Source organism: Phoca vitulina, unplaced genomic scaffold (assembly GCF_004348235.1).
Source record: "Phoca vitulina isolate PV1807 unplaced genomic scaffold, GSC_HSeal_1.0 scaffold10, whole genome shotgun sequence".
NCBI classification, from domain to species: Eukaryota; Metazoa; Chordata; class Mammalia; order Carnivora; family Phocidae; genus Phoca; species Phoca vitulina.
This window is the reverse complement of record NW_022589713.1, coordinates 20,810,449-20,834,326: the sequence shown is the minus strand read 5'-3', so window position 1 is coordinate 20,834,326 and position 23,878 is coordinate 20,810,449. Positions and strand designations below refer to the sequence as shown.

At 39.8% G+C, this 23,878-nt stretch overlaps 1 protein-coding gene across 8 annotated transcripts in view; it reads left to right on the top strand.

Moving 5' to 3' along the window:
* Positions 1-23,878, top strand: part of PPP2R3A (protein phosphatase 2 regulatory subunit B''alpha) — a 215,807-nt gene that overhangs the window by 91,440 nt on the left and 100,489 nt on the right. For all 8 annotated transcript variants that reach the window (XM_032408648.1, XM_032408642.1, XM_032408649.1 and 5 more), the window contains 2 exons: positions 5,984-6,087; positions 13,699-13,801. In XM_032408648.1, coding sequence (XP_032264539.1) covers positions 5,984-6,087; positions 13,699-13,801 — 207 coding nt within the window. The remainder of the gene's footprint in view (positions 1-5,983; positions 6,088-13,698; positions 13,802-23,878) is intronic.

Sequence of the window (23,878 nt, the reverse complement as noted above, 5' to 3'; positions counted from 1 at the left end):
CCCTCCAACAGGATTGCCTCTGCATTTGGGCTCTCCCAGTTCTTCCCTCCAAAATGGGCTTCCACTCCTGCCAACCCCCACTTCACCCATCCTTTAAGACCTACCTTCCATCGTGTCTTTGGAGAAGCCCCTGAATCCCCACTCCAGTCATGCCCTGCCCTCTTCTCTATCTGCATTCAGAACATTTGTTGCTTCTGGGGGGTTTTGGTTTTTTTGTTTTACATTCTTCTCTTTAATCAAATTATTGAGCACATTGTGTTAAGCAAAATACTGCACTTAGAAAAAGTAAAGCAGATAGATTCTTTACTTCTTATTCACTATGAAAATGAATAATTATTCACTATTTTCTTTTTTTTTCATTTTTTTTATTTAAATTCCATTAATGAACATACATTATTGGTTTCTGAGGTAGAGGTCAGTGATTCATCAGTCTTATATAATACCCAGTGCTCATTACATCATGTGCCTTCCTTAATGTCCATCCCCCCCGACCTCTCTCCCCTCCAGCAACCCTCAGTTTGTTTCCTATGATTAAGAGTCTCTTATGGTTTGTCTCCCTCTCTGATTTCGTCTTTTGGTTTTTTTCCTCTCTTCCGCTATGATCCTGTTTTGTTTTTTAAATTACACATATAAGTGAGATCATGTGATAATTGTCTTTCTCTGATTGACTTATTTCACATAGCATAATACCCTCTAGTTCCATCCACGTTGTTGCAAATGGCAAGATTTCATTTTTTTTTTTTGATGGCTGAGTAATATTCCATTGTGTATATATGCCACATCTTCTTTATCCATTCATCTGTCGATGGACATCTGGGCTCTTCCCATAGTTTGGCTACTGTGCACATTGCTGCTATAAACATTGGGGTGTCGGTGCCCCTTCAGATCACTACATTTGTATCTTTGGGGTAAATACCCAGTAGTGCAATTGTTGGGTCCTAGGGTAGCTCTATTTTCAACTTTTTGAGGAACCTCCCCATGTTTTCCAGAGTGGCTGTACCAGTTTGCATTTCTACCGACAGTGTAGGAGGGTTCCCCTTTCTCCACATCCTCACCAACATCTGTCATTTCCTGATTTGTTAATTTTAGCCATTCTGACTGGTGTGAGGTGGTATCTCCTTGTGTTTTGATTTGCATTTCCCTGATGCTGAGTGATGCTGAGCATTTCTTCATGTGTCTATTGGCCATTTGGATGTCTTCTTTGGAGCAATGTCTGTTCATGTCTTCTGCCCATTTCTTGATTGGATTATTTGTTCTTTGGGTGTTGAGTTTGGTAAATTCTTTATAGATTTTGAATACTAGCCCTTTATCTGATATGTCATTTGCAAATATCTTCTCCCATGCTGTTGGTTTCTTCTGGTTTTGTCAACTGTTTCCTTTGCTGTGCGAAAGCTTTTTATCTTGATGAAGTCCCAATAGTTCATTTGTAAATTAGATTTTAGGAGAAACGACAAGGAGTTCTTTTTTTATTCCCACCTTCATCACCCCTCCCCCCCATCTTAGAACTTGCTTGTTGATCCCTTAGATATTTCTAATGAAAAGTAAACTCATTGCAGAAATAAGAGCTCACCTATTTACTCTCTATTTTAGACATAAGGAAACTGAAGTTCTGTGAGTACTTCACTTGAAGTCAGAGAACTAGTACATGTCAGGAGACTGGTCCTCTAACTCCTGGTGTTGTGCTGTTTATACCATATGTTATCTCCCCTGAACATATGCTAACATACCATTAGCTAACTTCCAATCAGTATCCACCCAAATAAATTACAGGTTCTTTCAGGGCATTGGCATTTTCTTACCCAAAGCTTTGAGAGATGGCAACTGTATGAGCCAAGATGGTAAATTATCTGAATGGGGTGGAACTATGAATCTAAATCCAAGAGACAGAATTAGTAAGGCTGAATGAAATCTGCATTTAGAGATAACATGTCAACTGCATAAATGCCAAACAGGGTTATTTCTAACATGCCAACAGTCCGTGTGAGAGAAACAGGCAGTTTCATGGACTGCTTCAGGCAGTCAGACAAGGAGAAACTGTCCAGATTAAGAGACATAATAGTTCCTGGTGCTGTGCTGTGCACACCACATCTGGAGAGCCAATCCAAGCGATTTGTACCTGTCAGAGACCTACAGCTTGTTCCGTCTGGAATACAAGTCCTATAGGTCAACCTTCCTCCTCTGAATATTCCCAGCTTCTAACTAAGGATCCTGTTCTCTTCTGCCTTTCCACAGCCTTATCTCCACCCTCCTGCTGTGGCCCTTCTGCCCCTGTCTCATGGTAGCCGTGCCCTGCTCCATGGTTCAGTGGTCCTCTAGCATTCGACAGATTTATGTCGTCATTTCTGGCATTTAGCTAATCCCCATTTAACCCAGCTTTTACTTGGCTATGGCTGTCTATTAACACTCACTAAGCACAACCCTATTTTCAGATATTTTTTACTATGCACGTCGGTCTTCTCTGCCACAGAGTGAGCTCTGTGCCTGTAGCATCTGCACTGCATGTGTTTGTTTTCTCATGACAAGTTGGTTGTAGGTAAAGGAGAAGAAAGACAGCCTTTAAGGGACAATGAAGGGAGAGGTAGTTGGAGCAATAAATGAACACTTCTCTGAATTCTTGTAGTCTATAAAGCTGTTGGGAAGGCCAGCTTGAGTTTGCAGTCTACTCTTAGTGACACTTAAGTGTGGCTGTAGAGACTGGGGTCTGTTTTTTGAAGTGCAAAGAAAACGCTGTGTTTATGAAATCTGCATCTGTTGCTGAAGTTTAGCTCATTCTTCTTTGACCTCAAACAGCCCTGGAGAGATTAATACCCATTTCTGATTAAATTCTCAGTGTGTAGCGTGTACTTTTTCCCACAGCTTTAAGTGATGACGGAGAAGAAATTAATAAAGAGAATGAATCTAAGAGAGAGAAAAGCAGTGGAGGAACATACACTGAGGAACGGTAAGAAAAGCATTTGTCTTCAGAGCCAGAAGACTCACCACAGAGTTTTAGCCTCTAGCAGAAAATTGAGGAAGAGTGAAAGTCTCTTCTGAACTGTACAGAGACCATCCGCTTCTCTCTTCTGGCTGAGGTAGTACTGCCTTGACCTATCATGCCTGTGTCCTGTAAGGCAGCTTCTCTGTACCTTTATTTCTCCATCTGTAGAATGGGCTGAAAATACCTGCCCTCTTTTGCATGGGGATCATGTAATGATCGAATGAAATAACAGGCATAAGACATTTTAAAATGTTAAAGAACATTGCAGATACTGGATAATCATCTCCTCCTCCTGTGTGACTCATTAGATAACCTTGCTTTCAATTCTTTATGTTGTTGGGCCCTCCTTAGGTCAAATTATAGGTGTTAGATTGTCCTTGCTCCAGCAACTTTGATTACCAGAGACTGACTTTGGCCTCCCCCTGAGTTTCCTAAACCCATTTTCTGTATCTCCCTCACATCCCCACTTGCCATCCATTCTCTTCCTTTGTAAAAAGTCTTGACACTGGCTTGTTCTCTCCTCTGTTATTGACGTCTCTATTCTGTTGCCCTCAGCTTAATGTCATTTACTTTTTTAGGTTCTTATTGATCTCCTGACACCCTTTATCTTAATTCTTTGGTTTCAAGCAGATACAGCCAGCCATACATTTTTTTAAATAGCCAAAATGTAATATCTGCATTGCATTTTTTTCCTTTGGCATTTTCTCCAAGGGCTAATACCCTCATGCTGCCTAACATGTGGCTATTTAGGGTACCCCACAATGAGAAAAATAGGCCAGCCCTTTCCTATCTATTTTATTTTTTTAAAGATTTATTTATTTTTTGAGAGAGAGAGTAGGTGGGGAGGGGCAGAGGGAGAGAGAGAGACAGTCTTAAGCAGACTCCACGTTGAGCTCAGAGCCTGATGCAGGGCTTGATCTCATTGCCCTGAGATCATGACCTGAGCCGAAAGCAAGAGTTGGATGCTTAACTGACTGCGCCACTGAGGCGCCCCCCAATCTATTTTAAAACCTATCCATTCTATACCTTATCTGTTAGGATTTTGCCTTTGAGTCATAATGAATGTATGTGTCAGTCTCTCACCAACTTACTACTCCTTAGGAGCTGATATGTATGCATTTTAACAGGAGTCTTCTAGAGAAAAGACTATAATCCAAGGGAATGAAAGTTGTTTAATAGTGGAAGTAGCCCCACGGGATGTGGTAAGCATGCAGTCCCTGGTAGTGTTTCAGCTAAGTGACCACTTCCCCAAGTTGAGCTAGATTCCTGAGTCCTTCCAATTCTGAAAAATCCATGAGTGACTATAATGGTGGAGTTTCAAGCACTTTGGCAAGCCAGTTCCAATCTCTCCCTGTACTTACTTTCTCTGTTTGGGGCTCTGTACTCCCACCTCTACAATACAGACTATTCTTTCAAGCTTTCCTAGCAGTTGCCAGTTGCCTGTCACATCTAAGAGCATTTTCTTGGCAAACTACCATTCTGCATGAAAGGGAGGATTGGGATTGGAAAGTGGATTTGACAGTTTACCACCCAAAGTATATTAATTGTGAGCTTTGTACTTTGGCAATCATAATTTACACAATAAACAAAGTCCATTTGGTTGCTAAGCAACACCTTTCCCTCATTCTTGACCTCAGTGGAGGTATTTGACCTCTGGACTTAAGAAATCTTAAGTTCCACCCTGTTTGCAGAACATGCTTTAGAGCCCCGGCAGGAACAGCTATTATTTCTGCCCTGTACTTACCTCCCTTGGCTCAAATCTCACCTTCCATATCCTCATCTCTGACATGAATCCAGAACGCCTTTGGGTGTTCTCTCAGCATAAGTCAGACTCATAACCTCAGACCAGGTACTCCTCACGCTTCTGTGGAGATTCCCCATGCACTGAGGCCTCACACCAGGAGCAGCTTCACCAGAACCTAATATAGATTCACTTCTAGTCAGCCTCCAAAGACAAAGCTTCCCTTTGTAGCATGATGAAGGCTCAACAGATCCTGTGTCTAATACAAATAATAAGACTACCTACTTTATAACAAGATATGACTCCTTCGAAGGGTTTCAAATTTGGGAATATGTTTTACATGCATGTACAAAATTGGGAACATTTGGAGACTATTTCTCTACTATTATTTAGATAACTATCATTACTCAAAGGAATTTTCCCTCTAGGAAAAAAGCAGGTAAATTTGTTAAGAACTCTTTCTTGTGAGAGTATAATTAATTGAAATAGCTTTTTATTGAAGAAAAAAAAACACCTTTTAGAGTATTGTAGTTGTGTATTGTAGTTTTATATTCATTCCCAGTTCCTCCTAAGGCTTTTATAATATGTAGCCATTTGTGGTAGTTTCTAATGTATAAATAAATGATACCATTTTGATTTTTATCTTTAATCTTATACCTGTTGTAACCATTTAAGTAGATAGCTATTTTCTTGAAGAATCTAGGCTTTTCTGGTTCTTCCTGACCCTGAGGCTTAATAACATAGTAGGCAAAGAAGAGTAAAGGAGATGGGTGGGAGAGTGTATTAACACCAAGTGACCAAGTAATAAATGTGGCTGTATTTTTATGCAGTAGGAAGGAAGGGCATATACGACCAAGACATTCAGTCATTCTCTTTAGAAGGCAGAAAATATATGATGTGAGAGTGGTAGGAAGGGAGACTGGTTGCTTTAACTATCAGGAAAGGGAAAGACACATCACTGTAAATGAACTTGGAGAAGTGAACTTGGAGAAAAGAGAAAGACACATCACTGTAAATGAACTTGGAGAAAAATCCAAAACAATTGGATTTCCCTTTCCTTCATTAAACATGTAATCCTCTTGTTTCCCCTTTGTCTCTCTCTGAATCTCCCATAGCTTATATATTTGCCTCTGCCTCAGATTTGCTCCTTCAAGGACCCTCTGTCCACTGTGGCACAAAGGGTAAAAGCCACAAAGGCCCATTGTTTGGCTCTGTCATCTTTTCACCACCCCTTGGCTTACACTGTATTTGTGTTTTATTTGCAGCTCTGTGGCTGTCCTCTCTATTGGAAAGCCCCCATGTTCAGGGCTGCCGGGGGAGAGAGGACAGGATTGGTGTCAGCACAGTCATTCATTGCCATGTGGAGAAAGTAAGTATACAAGCAGTCACTCCAGGGCTAGGCAAAGAATTGTCTGGTTCTCACAACGTGCTTTATAAAGGTCATTTATTTTACTCATTTATTAATTTTCCTTTACCCTTTATTTCAACAAGTAAAATTCAGTGATTCACAACTATTCATAACCACACACAAATTTTTTCCATAGTCTTTATCTTACAAGTCTTTAATCAGTAAAAGAGATCTTCAAAGATACCTTTCTCGTAACTGTTTGGTAGTTTCTTAGTTTTGCTTGTTAAATGTGGGTCTTAGGATTTGACTCTGGTAACAGTGACATAAAAGTAAAGACTCTCCTTTAAGGGGAGCAGACCACATGTGTCATCTGAGAAATACAGCTTCCATCCTCATGATCCACATTAAAATTATATCTAGTTGATTTATTAAAAATAACTGAATTCTAGTAGATTTTAATCATCATTCTTTGAAAGCTCCAGTTAAGAAACAAATATGTACATCCTGACATACCCCCTTTTTTTTAAATTCCAGTATAATTAACCTACAATGTTATATTAGTTTCATGTGTACAATATAGTGATTCAACAATTCTATACATTATTCAGTGCTCATCCTAAGTGTACTCTTTTTTTTTTTAAGACTTTTATTTATTCTGAGAGTGAGAGAGCATGAAGGGGGGGGCGATGGGGGGGTGGGGGGGCATAGGGAAGAGGGAGAGGGAAAAACAGACTTCCAGATGAGCAGGGAACTGACTCAGGGCTCCATCCCAGGATCCTGGGATCATGACCTGAGCCAAAGGCAGATGCTGAACTGCTTAAATGACTGAGCCACCCAGGCGCCCCCATAAGTGTACTCTTAATCCTCTTTACCTATTTCACCTCTGATGAGTTTTTTTGAATTTCTTCTTTCTTTTCTTTCTTCTCCCTTTCTTCTTTATGAGTTATTTCTTGGTATATTTATACATTTTAAGAGAATGTCACAGCTTGCTTCTCCTACCTCTTTCAACTGACCAGCCTTTTTTTTACATATGTTCTGCTCACCTTTTTTGGGCTAAATTTTAACCCTTCCTGGTAAACTGTTGGGAAATGCTGTTCACCTTTTATCATTTAAAATCAACATATAATAGCAGAACTAAGCATACAGATTCCTTCTAATCCCTTCATGCCACCTAAAAGCCCTTAGTAGTATAATGCTTGAGAACATAGTTGGTTCTTATTTTTAAAAATCTAGCAGCAAGTTGAGTTCACCAAATTCTTCCTGCGTTCTATTAGAACTACAGTGATTAGAGTATATAGAACTTTTACCAGTTAATGAACTTATTTTAAAGAAACACACCAAAGCTAAAAGTTAAAATGCTTCACGTTTTCCAGGTAAATTTTAGTGATTTTGTTACAAGGAATAGTTCTAAGTTGTCTGAATACCAAGAACTGAAAGGACCCTAGGAGAATCATTCTTCTTACACCATCTAGATGACACTTCAAAGTCAGTGCTGTAATTGCACTACTGGGTATTTACCCCAAAGATACAAATGTAGGGATCCGAAGGGGTATGTGCACCCCAATGTTTATAGCAGCAATGTCCACAATAGCCAAACTGTGGAAAGAGCCAAGATGTCCTTCGACAGATGAATGGATAAAGATGTGGTATATATATATATATATATATATATATATATATATATATATACACAATGGAATATTATGCAGCCATCAAAAGGAATGAGATCTTGCCATTTGCAATGACGTGGATGGAACTGGAGGGTGTTATGCTGAGCTAAATAAGTCAATCAGAGAAAGACATATATCATATGACCTCACTGATATGAGGAATTCTTAATCTCAGGAAACAAACTGAGGGTTGCTGGAGTGGGGGGTGGGGTGGGAGGGATGGGGTGGCTGGGTGATAGACATTGGTGAGGGTATGTGCTATGGTGAGCGTTGTGAATTGTGCAAGACTGTTGAATCACAGATCTGTACCTCTGAAACAAATAATGCAATATATGTTAAGAAAAAAAAAAGAAGAAGATAGTAGGAGGGGAAGAATGAAGGGGGGGAGATCGGAGAGGGAGACGAACCATGAGAGACGATGGACTCTGAAAAACAAACAGGGTTCTAGAGGGGAGGGGGGTGGGAGGATGGGTTAGCCTGGTGATGGGTATTAAAGAGGGCACGTTTTGCATGGAGCACTGGGTGTTATACACAAACAGTGAATCATGGAACACTACATCAAAAACTAATGATGTAATGTATGGTGATTAACATAACAATAAAAAAGTAAAAAAAAACAAAAAAAAGTCAGTGCTGTGATCACCATCCCACCTCTCCTATAGCAAGTAGAAAACTGGTTAAAATCTAAGAAATGCCTTTAAAAAAAAAAAAATGTGTGTGTGAATAAGCAGTCATAAAAGTAATGGAATTCTTTAGAGGCTAGAAATAGTATAAACACTAATTAACAGGGATGAACCAGCAAAAGAATTGGCATTTGCCCTTAGGGTATTTATCACTGGTATTTCTGGCAGCCTAGAACCTACAGGAAGAAAATAGAGCCTAGGGCCTGGACAGTAGAGAAGTCAGCTTGGATTCCCTCTCCTTTTCCCACCCATAAAGTCAAGACTTCAGCTGGGTGGTCCAATTATCTATTACTAATTATTATTTTAAATCAGTATGTAACAGTAGTGGAATTCAAGAACTTGAAATGTGTACGTGTTCTAACTTTCATTCAGCTAGCTTATTTCACCCCCGTAAGTGTCAGGCCTTGGCTGGAGTATGAACCAGAGGAGGAAACAGAAGAGATACTGCACAGCTCTTGTCAGAGATGTCTTTAGCCATTGAGATCAGCATTGTTGGTCATCTAACCGTCTGTGAAAGCAGCAAGAAGTGAGTTAGAATTCTTAACAATTGTTTAAGAGAAAACTTTGAACAAGCTGGGAGATTGAAAAAAAGAAAGTAGTCTATTCTAGAAGAGATTAGAGCCAGAGAGAAGAACTGTAACTACTTATATTTTAAGTTATTTTGAATATTCTAGGCCCCTACGTTTGTGAGCCTGAGGCTGACTATAGCAAAGGACAACTGCAAACCAGCTTGATTTACCTGCAGTTAACGGCATAATAATAGAGTCAGCCAGGGTGCTTTTTTCCTTAAGACTGTAAGTCACTGACATAGGGCGGACATTTATGTCGGTGGGCGGAGCAGCACGGCCACCACACAGCCGTGTTCTTTTATTGAGATGGACCCTGTTGATTTTATCTCTAGGGAAAAGATATTTCTACAAAAGGCAAAACGGGAAAAAAGATATGAAGCACAAGTCTTCATTTTAGGTAACTACAGGAAACTGCTTATGAAGTCATATACCATGGGCACCTGTCCCTATCTTTCCTCATTTGGAAAAATTTCTGTGAGTAGTTAAGTGTATGTCTCTATAGTGAAGCTTTAGCTTATGGCCCCATACTAAAATGGTTGGAGCGCCCTCTAGTGGGAGCTCCTTTCTGTGCTCTTAAACTGCCTTTTAGTTTAGTTTAGTTTTTATTTAAATTCCAGTTTGTTAACATACACTGTAGTATTAGTTTCAGGTGAACAATATAGTGATTCAACACTTCCATATGTTGCCCGGTGCTCATCACAACAAGTGCACTCCTTGATCCCCACCACCTATTTCACCCATCCTCCACCTGCCTCCTCCCTGGTAACCATCAGTTTGTTCTCTATAGTTAAGAATCTGTTTCTTAGTTTTTAAAATGTCTTTTAATAAGCTTTATGGGGCGCCTGGGTGGCTCAGTTGGATAAGCGTCCGCCTTCGGCTCAGGTCACGATCCCAGGGTCCTGGGATGGAGTCCTGCATTGGGCTCCCTGCTCGGCAAGGAGTCTGCTTCTCCCTCTCCCTCTGCCTGGTGCTCCCCCTGCTTGTGCTCACTCTCTCTCTCTCTGTGTCAAGTTAATAAATAAGATCTTTTAAAAATACTAAATAAAAAATAAAATAAAAGCAAGGGTGCTTTAAGGGATACCCTAGTATGGCTATTTGGGGAGACTAAGCAGCTAAGCCTGATGGTTTGAGTTATCATACTGACCTTGAAGAAGATATGTGTTTATTTTTGCAATTTTTTAACAGATTTTACCCTTTGCATAAAATGACTTGGGCGCAAGTATGGTACATTAAATTTTCAAATACAAAAAATAACTGGCAGATAAACACAGAATTAAAACATATTGGTATATACATACAAAAGCTGACTCATGCTCCAATAATAGGCTCTATATAATCTTGAAAAGTAAAGTCAAATGAAGTCACCGAATAACAAGAAATAATTTCCTTGCTATCCCAGTGCTCATGGGGTGGAGGCTTCCTAGCCTTCCTCCTAATGGTTTGAGGATGAACAACTTAACAGGCTCTTGTTCCCCTGCCTGTGCTCTCCCTCCTTCCCCTGCGCATTGCCTGTTTCCTATCTGTACTCTGACATCTGTTTTCTTGCAGTCTGGACATTTTTAGGGGAAAGATGTTGGTCCACAACTTTTTGAGTTGCTGGATTACCAGCTTTGTGGCAGAGCTCCTCTCAAACAGTAATATTTTTCCAACTTATTTATGCTTTATTTTCTCTTACATTTTAATGTTAGCATTTCATTTGTCTATTAACAAAACAATATTTTGTTTTAAGGGCTCTGGAAGATACCAGTTTAGAATAGTTATGTTTACCTTCTTCAGCTTTCACAACTCTTATTTATCTCCTTTTCTCTTCCATATAGAGTTCACCAGGCACTATCATTAGCTGAAAATCGTAATTCACCTTTTCTTTCTTTTTCATGCTTCAGATAGGAAAGAGCTATTCTTCCTTTTTTTTTATGTTGTGTTAATCACCATACATTACATCATTAGTTTTTGATGTAGTGTTCCATGATTCACTGTTTGCGTATAACGCCCAGTGCTCCATTCAATACGTGCCCTCTTTAATACCCATCACCAGGCTAACCCATCCCCCCATGCCCCTCCCCTCTAGAACCCTCAGTTTGTTTCTCAGAGTCCATAGTCTCATGGTTCGTCTCCCCCTCTGATTTCTCCCCCTTCATTTTCCCCTTCCTACTATCTTCTTTTTTTTTTTTTTTAACATATAATGTATTATTTGTTTCAGAGGTACAGGTCTGTGATTCAACAGTCTTACACAATTCACAGCACTCACCATAGCACATACCCTCCCCAATGTCTATCACCCAGCCACCACATCCCTCCCACCCCCCACCACTCCAGCAACCCTCAGTTTGTTTCCTGAGATTAAGGATTCCTCATATCAGTGAGGTCATATGATACATGTCAGGAAAGAGCTATTCTTGATTTGCCTTTTTCTTCTCAGAGTATCTCTCATCTGTGCCATCCTTTCTTTATAAAAGTGCTCCTTTCCTTTCCAGAGATCTCACCACCTTTTTATTCTGATCATCCCAATCATTTTCTAGCACTTATTACGTATTAATCTTTTTCTGAAATGTATATATATTTAATTCTAGGGGACTTGAGTATGCTGAAGAATGATAAGGAGAATTAATGTACAAATTATACTATAGCTGTAATAATCACAAATGAAGTCAGTTTAAGTATATATCTGTTAAATCACAAACATTTTTTGAGAATCTTCTGTGTGAAAGTCACTGTGCTGGGTGCTAAGGAAGAAAAGACCTATTTATAACTGTGTCTGCCCTTTAAGTGCCAGAAAAATAAAACTAACAGTACAATGGTATATTAAATTAAACAGTACAAAGATCAGTAAAGAATTTAGTTCTGAGAGAAGGCTTTTTGAAGAGGTGGGTTTATTAGCTGGACCTTAAAGAATAGCCAGCATTCAGATAGCAAAGTTGGGAGGGGTGGTATTCTAGGAGAGTAGACTCCCATGAGAAATGTCAGAGAGGCAAGAATGCACATGACATACTTAGAGAATAGTGGATCAGGCCAGCTGCCTGGAGTGGAAGTTTCCTTTAGCAAAGTAGTAAGATAGGTAGGTAGGCAGGCTCCCACCTAATTACAGAGGGCCTCAAATGTTCAACTTAGGCATTTAGACTTACTCATATAAGTGGTAGAGAGAGCTACTGAACATTTTTGAAAAGGGGAGTTATATAATCAAAGGGTGTTTGAGAATGAATTGTCTATGTTTTAAGGTTGGATGTATACTGAACTCTGTTTTGACCCTTTTCCCTTCCGTCAGTCTCAGCATGAAGTAGTAAGACCCCAGACTTGAAGGTACACTAGAAATAGAGGGAATGGTTCAATAAAACATTTTGAGGACTCCTGTGTTCCAATCTTGTATTGCAAGCACTTAGAGATCCAAGCTAGAAACCTAGAAGTCATCATGGACTTTTCCCTTCCTTTCACTCCTCCACACCCATCAACTACCATGTCCTTTTCATTTCAACCAGATTTATACCTTTCTCTTCATCTCCCACTGTCACTGTCTATGCTCAGGTTGGTTGGATTTTTGCTTGATATTTCTGAAAAGCACATCTGATCTTGTCACTGTCCAACTTAAAATTTTTCTGTGGAGTAGGCTAACGTCCAGGCTCCCTGACCTAACATAAAAGGACCTCCAAGATCCAATCCTACATGCTCACGTCCGCTTCTCTTACCATCCCCGTGTTTGTAAGTGCCAAAGTATTCCATGCACTCTCATACCAGGCATTTGTACATGCAACCCTCTTGACCCATAGCACCCTTCTTTCCTACTTCCCCTTTTTAGGGAGTCTCACTGGCCTCCTGTGGCCTTCGGTGACACCCGTGCTTATTATTTCAGTCGTGGCTGTCCCACAGTAGTATCATTGGTGTAGCACTCTCACTGGACTGTAAGCTGCAGACGAAGTACATGGCACACAGCTAGCATTCTGCACATGATTAAAGAAGAAAATCAAGAAAATGTGGAGACTAATTGGATGTGGAGAAAATAAGGAAGAGAAAGAAGTTTAAAATGACTTCAAAATTTCAAGCCCAGATAACTCAGGATGGTACCACCTTTAACAAAAATCGATGTCCATGAAAAGGACTGACTATGAAAGGAAGATTTTAAATTTGGTTTTTGATATTTTGACTTTGTTATCAGAGTACAGTCACTAAGTGGAAATGTCCAGTAGTTAGCTGGACATGAGGAATTCTTAGAGCTTAAAGACTTAAAAGGGCATTCATTCTTTTTTTTCAGCCTGGTCCTTCAAAATCTAATTTCAAAAGCCCCCTATCTGGTTGGCCCTGAATATGTCTGCCAACCTGGGCAAACAGCTGTTTTTATTTTATGTGGTGCATAGTAGTCCAACTGATGGATTCTCTCCTGGCTAGCTGGTAGGTAGCTCTGGAGTTCTGGGTCTGGATGTCCTGTGCTAAACCTGAATGGGCATTCTCCCTCAAGTGTATTTTTACCTGCATTGTTCTGTTGACTCTGTGGTATCAGCCCCAGAAGCATTTTACAAAAATAATAAGCTATTTTGTTGAGCTTTTATGGAGGTGTCCCTTTGACAAAATCATGGAAAAATGCCCTTTTTAAAATATCATTGAAAAGAGAGAACTTGATTCTGGATCTAAATGGCCTTCAGTTCAGGCTGAAATTACCAACTGTTGATATTGTAGACGTTGTTCACAGTAGCCATCTTCCTAAGCAGTTGTCTCTTATAGGTTGCTGAATGACCATCATGATGATGCCTCCAAGTTTATCTGTCTTCTAGCAAAGCCCAGCTGCAACTCTCTAGAACAGGAGGATTTTATCCCTTTACTTCAGGTAATTTTCATTTCCTTCTAAAAATGGGTTTTATTTTTTAGAGTTTCAGAGGTTTTTAAAATTTTTTCCACTGTAAGATATGTCAATTGAGATATACAAATCTAGAAGTCAGATTTCTAGAAGAGTGATTTTCAAGCTCATTTTAGGAACAAAATCCTTTTGTTAAATGAAAATTAGCACAGAATGCATAGTTTAAAACAGATAAGACAGGGCTACTCCCACTGAAGCAGAGGAGGGGGCACCACTCAGCCTCCCCCTTGCCCAATCATGGCAAACACTGAAACACCTTCTGAAACCAGATGTTTGGTCTACTTGGCCTAGATGACCTATCTCCAACGAAAGGAGCCCACTTGAGGAGTATTTATATCTAGGCCTTCCAGTAATCACTTACATGCCAATAGTGGGTCTGTTTTTACTATAGCATTCTTCATAGCCTGATATATTACTTGTTAATACTCTTAATTTCATGTCTGAATATTTGTTTTTCCTGAGCAGATCACAAATTCCTTGAAGCTAAGGTTTGCCTTTCCTGTCTGTTGAATGCTCATCATTGTTTTAGTTGTTCTAGTAAGTCCTTGTTGACTTGTTAGTGAGGATGCCTAAAGAGAGAAAAATAACATTGACAGTTTTTTGGTTTTGGTTTTGTTTTAGTTGTATTCATGGCTACCATCTTTTTTTTTTTTTTTTTTTTTTTGGTAATTTTCTTGTTGAAATATAACATATACACACAAAAAAACACAAGTCGTAAGTGTACCCACCAATCAATGAATTTTCACAATGTGAGCACATCTGTGTAACTAGCACCCAGATCAAGAAACAAACCTCACCAGTACCCCCAAAGCTCTTCATGCTCCCTCCCAGTCACTGCCACCCTATGGTTACCACTATTCTATGTCTAATACAATACATAATAATATCCAACATTACATATTCCTACTTATGTTTTGTCAAATCACAAATATTCAGTATTTGAACTATATTGTTACTAAAACATTAGGTTTTTGTTGTTGTAAGCTGTGTGATTTTATTTATTTTTTATTTATTTTTATTTATTTTTTTCATTTTAATTCCAGTATAGTTAACATACAGTGTTATATTAGTTTCAGGTATATAATATAGTGATTCAACAGTTGTGTACTCAGTGCTCATCACAGTAAGTGTAGACTTAAGTCTCTTTATCTGTTTCACCCATCCCCCACCTATCTCCCCTCTGGCAACCACCAGTTTGTTCTCTGTAGTTAAGTCTCTTTTATTTGTCTCTTTTTTCTTCTCTTTCGTATATATATGTTTAATTTTTTTTTAATTTATTATGTTATGGTAGTCTCTTTTTTTCTTTGTTCATTTGTTTCTTAAACTCCACATATGAGGGGCGCCTGGGTGGCACAGTTAGTTAAGTGTCCAACTCTTGGTTTCAGCTTGGGTTGTGATCTTGGGTTGTAGGATCGAGCCCCGACTTGGGCTCCGCATTCAGCACAGAGTCTGTTTGGGAATCTCTCTCCCTTTCCCTCTGCATCCCCCACCCCATGCTGTCTAGTATGCGCGTGCACGCTCTCTCTCTCAAAATAATATTTTTTTTAAAATTCCACATGAGTGAAATCATACGGTATTTGTCTTTCTGTGACTGACTTATTTCACTTAGCAATATACCTTCTAGGTCCATCCATGTAGTTCCAAATGGCAAGATTTCATTCTTTTTATGGCTGAATAATATTCCATTGTGTGTGTGTGTATATATATATATATGTATACCATATATATATATACACACCACCTCTTCTTTATCCATTCATCTATTGATGGACACTTGGGCTGCTTCCATAATTTGGCTATTGTAAATAACGCTGCAGTAAACATAGGGATGCATATATCTTTTTGAATTAGTGTTTTCATATTCTTTGGGTAAATACCCAGTAGTGGAATTACTGGATCATATGATAGTTCTATTTTTAACTTTCTGAGGAACCTCCATATTGTTTTCCACAGTGGCTGCACCAGTTGGCATTCTCACCAACAGTGCACGAGGATTCCCTTTTTCTCTACATCCCCACCAACACTTGTTACTGCTTATCTTTTTTATTTTAGCCATTCTGACAGGTGTGAGACAATATCTCACTTAGGTTTTATTTTGCATTTCCCTGATGATTGATGATGTTGAGTGTCTTTTCTTGTGTCTGTTGGCCATGTGCATGTCTCTTTGGAGAAATGTCTGAAAACATTAGGTTTTAATAGCAGTTCTCTATCCACCCCTTACCTTTACCCCCTCAATCTATTCTGGGCCTGCTCTGATTCCACAACAAACTGCATCTTTTGGGTCCCCTTCCCTGGCTAGCTTCTGGTTGGGTCTGGCCAGTGGATTGTACTGCCAGGAGTGGGCATTTCTTCCCCAGTGTGCTTCAGCACAGCAGCTGTATCTGTGTACTACAGCTTCTGCTGGATGGCCTCTTCTCCATAGCTCGAGTGCCTACCTCGCTCCTATAACTCTATTCCTTGCCTTGTCCCTCTGGCTCTAGAGATTGTAAGGGTGTCCTTCTGTTACGTGTTCCTGGTGCCTCACCATTCCCTGTGTTTTCCCTTTACCTGCCCATGACTTTACACGTAGTCCCTTCATGAAAGTTTCATATGGATAAATTCTTTTTCCTCTGGGCACCCTATTCCTGACTGAGTTTTATTAGAAGCTTTAATAAAACCACTGACAGGAATATAAATTAAATCCATATCAAAAGAATTACAGACAATAACAAAACTATAATTATGAGTTAGTAGACATTTATATTTCATTTATATAGGAGAAATTCTATTTTTCTTTAACAAGTAGATTTGTGGAGTCTTCAAGTAAAAGTTGACAGAATGAATAGATACATTCTCCTCCCATTCTGTCCCAAACTCCTCTAAAGTGAAAGTGTAGGAATTTAAAGGGAATAAACACATGAAAATAAATGGAATGGGAGAAAAGAATGGAAAAAAATTAATGTCAAGTGATTTCCAATTTCTTAAAAATAGAAAGTAGAAGCAGGCTAAGGAAACCACAGCCCAGAATGAGGAGCTATTTATGGGCTACAGTAGAGAAATGAGCTACTCTTCTCTATTCTCTCAGCAGGATCCCAGAGCAGCTGTAAACTCAGGGTTGGCGGTTCTAATGGGAAGTATTAGAAATGAGGATTCATGGAAGGTTGTTATATAGAACAATGGAACAGTTGACTCCCTATTTGGTTCCCAAAAGTAAAGTGCATCCTAGCATTTACTCTCAAGCGTAAACAAAATACCAAACAATAAAGCATGCTAAGACGAATTCCAATAGAGAAACATCCTAGATATAGCTGGCCGGTAGTCCTCAGAACTATCAAGGTCATCAGAAACAAGGAAAGTTTGCAAAATTGTTACAGCCAAAAGGAGCCTAAGGAGATGTGACAGCTAAATGGAATATGAGATCCTGGAACAGAAAAAAGATATTAGGCAGAAACTAAGTAAATAAAGTATGGTCTCTCATAATAGTAATAATAATGTATCAATATGGATTTATTAACTATAACAAATGCTAATGTAATGCAGAGTATATGGGAACTTTATACTGTCTTACCAATTTTTCTTTAAAACTGTTCTAAAAAATTAAGTCTTTGTAAACAATAATTACTATATTCAGATAGAGTATATAAAATAAGACTAGAATATTATGAAAACAGAAAGCTAATACCAGAAAGAGCTGTTACAATTTTAAAATGTGGGGGAGTCCTGCGTGGCTCAGTTGGTTAAGCATCCTACTCTTGATCTCAGGGTTGTGAGTTTAAGCCCCACATTGGGCTCCACACCCAGCATGGAGCCTACTTAAAAAAAAAATTTTTTTAATGTAAGTACCAAAATTTAAAATTTCATCATAAGGCCTGGAAACTAATGTTTAGGATATCTCACAGGAAGGGAAAGAAAGCCAGAGAGAGGGAGAAGGAGGGAAGGGGGAGACATAGAGGACTAATTCAAGAATTTCAACAACTAACTGGATTCTGGAGAAGAAAGAAGGGAAAGAAGAGAGAGAAGGAAATCATCACAGAAATAATGCAGAATGGAGAGAATTCAAGGGACTGGGATGATAAGATGCGTACAAAGAACTAGAACCTGGTAGGATTCCTAAGGATCCCTGTTTCCCTCCTTGGGAACATGCTTGTGTAACCAGCATATAATAAAAAATATAATTTGAGGGGCGCCTGGGTGGCTTAGTCGGTTAAGCATCTGCCTTCAGCTCAGGTCATGATCTCGGGGTCCTGGGATCAAGCCTCGCATCGGGCTCCCTGCTCAGCAGGGAGTCTGCTTCTCCCTCTCCCCTGCCCCTGCTCATGTTCTCTCTCTCTCTCTCAAATAAATAAGTAAATAAAAACTTTAAAAAAATCGAATTTGACACTCCCACAGCAGCCTCTCATGCTCCCTCCATTCCTGCCCACAGAATTAAAGAAATAATACAAAATACAAGTCTTTTGATTGAAAAAACCAAGTACAATGAGTAAAACAAAGAAACATACATAAACATATCATCTCAAAATTTTAGAAAAACGCAGATGAAAATAAGACACTAAAAGCATCCAGAGAGAAAAACCAGGTCCCTTTTTTGTTTTTTAAAAAAACCAGGTCCCTTTAATAAGAACAAAAATTGGGGTGGTATTAGACTCTCATTAGTAATTCTAGGGAAATGGATTTGAAATCAGATTTCCAATATCCTGCCAAGCTATCAGTCAGATATGAGATTAGAATAAAGACATTTAAAAACTCAGAAAGTTGGGGCGCCTGGGTGGCTCAGTCATTAAGCGTCTGCCTTCGGCTCAGGTCATGATCCCAGGGTCCTGGGATCTAGTCCCGCATCGGGCTCCCTGCTCAGTGGGGAGCCTGCTTCTCCCTCTCCTGCTCCCCCTGCTTGTGTTCCCTCTCTCGCTGTGTCTCTCTCTGTCAAATAAATAAATAAAATCTTAAAAATAAATAAATAAATAAAAGAAAGTTTCTCCCTATTTTCTAGAGAGTTACTTGAATAGATACTGTATCAAATTAAGTAAACCAAGGGGCACCTGGGTGGCACAGTAGGTTAAGTGCCTGACTCTTGGTTTAGACTCAGGTCAGGGCGCCTGGGTGGCTCAGTTGGTTAAGCGACTGCCTTCGGCTCAGGTCATGATCCTGGAGTCCCTGGATTGAGTCCCGCATCGGGCTCCCTGCTCAGCAGGGAGTCTGCTTCTCCCTCTGACTCTCCCCGCTCATGTGCTCTCTTTCTCATTCTCTCTCTCTCTCAAATAAATAAATAAATAAAATCTTTAGACTCAGGTCATGATCTCAGGGTTGTGCGATCGAGCCCCAAATCAGATTAGACGCTCAGCGCGGAGTCCACTTGGGATTCTCTCTCCTGTCTCCCTCTGCCCCTTCCCCCCACACACACGTGCACGTGCACCTGCTCTCTCTCTTGCTCTTTCTCTCTCTCTAAAATAAATAAATCTTCAAAAAAAATTAAGTAAACCAAGAAAGAGGAATACATGAGATCCATGAAACAGTGGATTCAATCCAGAGAATCAGTGAAGGGAAGACCTTAGATGGCAACTGAAGAACAGCCAGTCCAGAATAGAAAAGGTGATGGGATTTCTCTGGGAAGAAGTTCTCCATAAAGGGGAATAGGGAGGGCTGGAGCTATTCCATGCAGTACTATTATATTTGAGAACAAGGAAACTGGAGAGTATGCTTGTAGCACAGCATTCTATATGAACAAGTTTTTAAAAAGCAATTCAAAACTCCAAGAAAATCGAAAAAAAAAAAAAACTGTGTAAGACAGTCATGATCTAAGCTTGAAGCAAACTGAAATATGGCATGATTACAAACAACTGATGGAGAATAAGAAAAGAAAGTCCATTTAACTTCAGTTCTTCTCTGAATGCCCAAGGGACATGACGTTGGACCAATAAGAAAGTAGGAACTTTCTCCAGGAATGGAAGCACTGGCAGGCTCCATTTTTCTTGCCCTCCTGCCTAGCTGGCCCAGTGTGGGTGGATGCCAGTTCTGACACTCTCCGAATCTGCCTTGGTAGCACCACTCACCCCATTCTGGTGTTCCCTTGCAAACCTGCCCCAGCAGGCCCCCTCCAAAGTGGCTGCCACTGTGCCACACCCAGCAGGGATGCTGGGCTAGGACTGGTACCCACCTCCAAAGCAGTTTCCACTACACCACACCTAGTGAGTAGCCTTAGCCTGGACCCACACCCTCCAAAAACTACTCCTACCCAGAGGGTCAGGGGCAGCCCTACCCACAGCAGTTGTGGCCCAGCCACAAAAGGAGGGAACATGCAGCCTACATACAGTCATCCCTGGAGACCCTGGTTCTGGTGATTAGGGTAGATTTTGCTTCTGGGCCCCACAGGATGCTTTCTACATAAGGCCACTGCTTCATGACCAGATGTAGCCGATTCACCTAAAACATAGAAACAAATAGAGTCAGACAAAATGAGAAGATAGGAATGAAAGAACGAGACAGAAAACAACCTCAGAAAAAGAACTAAACCTCAGAAAAAGAACTAAAATAATATACCTAATAGGGAGTTCAAAGTAATGGTCCTAAAAATGTTCATTGAACTATAGAGAAGAATGAATGAACACAGTGAAAACTTCAACAAGAGATAGAAAATGTTAAAAAGAACCAATCGGCTGAAGAACAATAACTGAAATGAAAAATACACTAGAGGGAATCAATAGCAGTTAGAGGATGCAGAAGAATAGATCAGTGATCTACAGAACAGGGTAGTAGAAATCATTCAAGCTGAACAGCAGAATGAAAAATTTTAAAATGAGGATAGTTTAAGGGACCTCTTAGATAACATCAGGCATACCAACATTTGCATTAGAGGGGTCGTAGAAGGAGAAGAAAGAGAAAGTAGCAGAAAACATCCTTGAAGAAATAATAACTGAAGGGCACCTGGGTGGCTCAGTCGTTAGGTATCTGCCTTTGGCTCAGGTCATGATCCCAGGTCCTGGGATCGAGCCCCGCATTGGGCTTCCTGCTTAGCCAGGAGCCTGCTTCTCCCTCTCCCACTCCCCCTGCTTGTGTTCCCTCTCTAGCTGTCTCTCTTTCTCTGTCAAATAAATAAATAAAACCTTTAAAAAAAAATAAATAATAATAATAACTGAAAACTTCTTTAGCCTGGGGAAGAAAACAGACATCTGGGTCCAGGAACCACAGAGAGCCCCAAAGAGGTCCACACAAGTCACATCATAATTAAAACGTCAAAAATTAGAGGTAAAGAGAATCTTAAAAGCAGCAAGGGAAAAGCTACTAGTTACCTACAAGGGAACACCCATAAGACTATGAGCTGCTTTTTCAGCAAAAACTTTGCAGGCCAGAAGGGAGTGGCATGATATATTTGAAGTGCTACAAGGAAAAAAAAAAACAAAACACACAACCAAGAGTACTTTACCTAGCAAGGATATTTCAGAATTGAAGGGGAGATAAAGTTTCCTGGACAAGTAAAAGTTAAAGAAGTTAATCACCACTAAACCAGCCTTATAAGAATTGTTCAAAGGACCTCTTTAAGTGTGTGTGTGGGCGGGGGGGGAGGCCATAAGTAGAAAAAAATTATGAAAGAAAAAAAATCTGACTGGTAAAAGCGAACATACAGTAAAGGTAGTGGCTCAACCACTTGTAAAGCTAGTATGAAGGTTAAAAGACAAGTAGTAAAATCAACTACATATACAATAATTAGTTAAGGGATACACAAAATAAAAAGTTATAAAATAAAACATCAAATGCATTTAAAACATGGGTGGGGGGTAGATTAATAATGTAGTGCTTTTAGAATGTATTAGGACTTAAGTGACCATAAACTTGAAAGTCATCCAATCACAAGGGAACACAGCAAGACAAGAAGAAAGGAACAAAGAATTACAAAAAAAAAAAAAACAGAAAACAGTTAACAGAATGGCAGTAAGTAGGGATGCCAGGGTGGCTCAGTCGGTTAAGCGTCTGCTTTCAGCTCGGGTCATGATCCCAGAGTCCTGGGATAGAGCCCCGCATCGGGCTCCCTCCTCAGCAGAGAGCCTGCTTCTTCCTCTCCCTCTGCCTGCCACTCCCCCTGCTTGTACACTCTCTCTCTCTCTGTCAAATAAATAAATAAAATCTTTAAAAAAAAAAAAAGGCAGAAGTACATACCTGTCAATACTTACTTTAAATGTAAATGGACTAAATGCTCCAATCAGAAGACATGGGGTAACTGAATGGATAAAAAAGCAAGACCTACTTATATGCTGCCTACAAGAGATTGACTTGTAAGTGAAGGGATAGAAAAAGATATCCCAAGCAAATAGAAACAAAAAGCTGGAGGAAAAAAAAAAAGCTGAAGTAGCATACTTACCATCAGACAAAACAGACTTTAAAACAAAGACTGTGGGGCACCTGGGTGACTCAGTTGGTTAAGCATCCGACTCTTGACTTTGGCCCAGGTCATGATCCCAGGGTCATGAGGTAGAGCCCCATGTCAGGCTCTGCACTGAGTGTCAGATCTGCTTAAGATTCTCTCTCTCCCTCTGTCCCCCCTCCACCACACACATACATGCTCTTTCTCTTAAAAAAAAAAAAAAAAAAGGGCATTACATCGTGATAAAGGGATCAATCCAATAAGAATATAACAACTATAAATATCTGTGCACCTAACATAGGATAATATATAAATAGATGAAGCAAATATTAACAGACATAGAGGGAAGAATTGACAGTAATATAAAAATAGGGGGGTTTATTATTTTAAGCTTTTATTTAAATTCCCGTTAGTTGGGGCGCCTGGGTGGCTCAGTTGTTAAGCGTCTGCCTTTGGCGCAGGTCATGATCCCAGGGTCCTGGGATTAAGCCATGCGCCGGGTTCCCTGCTTAGCAGGAAGCCTGCTTCTCCCTCTCCCACTCCCCCTGCTTGTGTTCCCTCTCTGGCTGTGTCTCTCTCTGTCAAATAAATAAATAAAATATTTTTTTTAAAATTTAAAAAATAAATTCCCATTAGTTAACATACAGTATAATATGATATTCAGGTGTAAAATATAGTGATTCAACACTTCCATACAACACCCTGTGCTCATCACAGCAAGTATACTCCTTAATCCCCATCACCTATTTCACCCAACCAGCTCCCCTCTGGTAACCATCAGTTTGTTCTGTACAGTTAAGAGTCTGTTTCCTGGGGCACCTGGGTGGCTCAGTTGGTTAAGTGTCTGCCTTGGCTCAGGTCATGATTCTGGAGTCCCCAGATCAAGTCCCCTTTCGGGCTCCCTGCTTAGCGGGGAGTCTGCTTCTCCCTCTCCCTCTACTTCTCCCCCCACTTGTGCTCTCTCTCTCTCAAATAAATAAATAAAATCTTTTTTTTTTTTTTAAAGAGTCTGTTTCTTGTTTGCCTCTTTTTTTTTCCTTTGCTCGTTTGTTTTGTTTCTTAAATTCTGCATATGAGTGAAATCATATGGTATTTGTCTTTCTCTGACTCACTTATTTCACTTAGCATAATACAATCTAGCTCCATCCATGTCATTGCAAATGGAAAGATTTCATTCTTTCTGTGGCTGAGTAATATTCCATTGTATATATACACCACATTTTCTTTATCCATTCATCAGTCGATGGACACTTGGCTGTTTCCATAATTTAGCTATTGTAGGTAATTCTGCTATAAACATTAGGGTGCATGTATCCCTTTGAATTACTGTTTTTGTACCCCTAGGTAAATACTTAGTAATACAATTGCAGGGCCGTAGGGTAGCTCTATTCTTAACTTTTTGAGGAACCTCCATATTATTTTCCAGAGTGCCTGCACCAATTTGCATTCCCATCAACAGAGCAAGAGGGTTCCCCTTTCTCCACATCTTCTCCAATACCTGTTGTTTCTTGTGTTGTTAATTTTATCCATTCTGACAAGTGTGAAGTGATATCTCCCTGTAGTTTGGATTTGTATTTCCTTGATGATAAGTGATGTTGAGCATCTTTTCATGTGTCTGTTGGCCATCTGTTTGGTCTTCTTTGGAAAAATGTTGTTCATGTCTCCTGCCCATTTTTTAATTGGGTTATTTGTTTTTTTGGGGTGTTGAGTTTTGT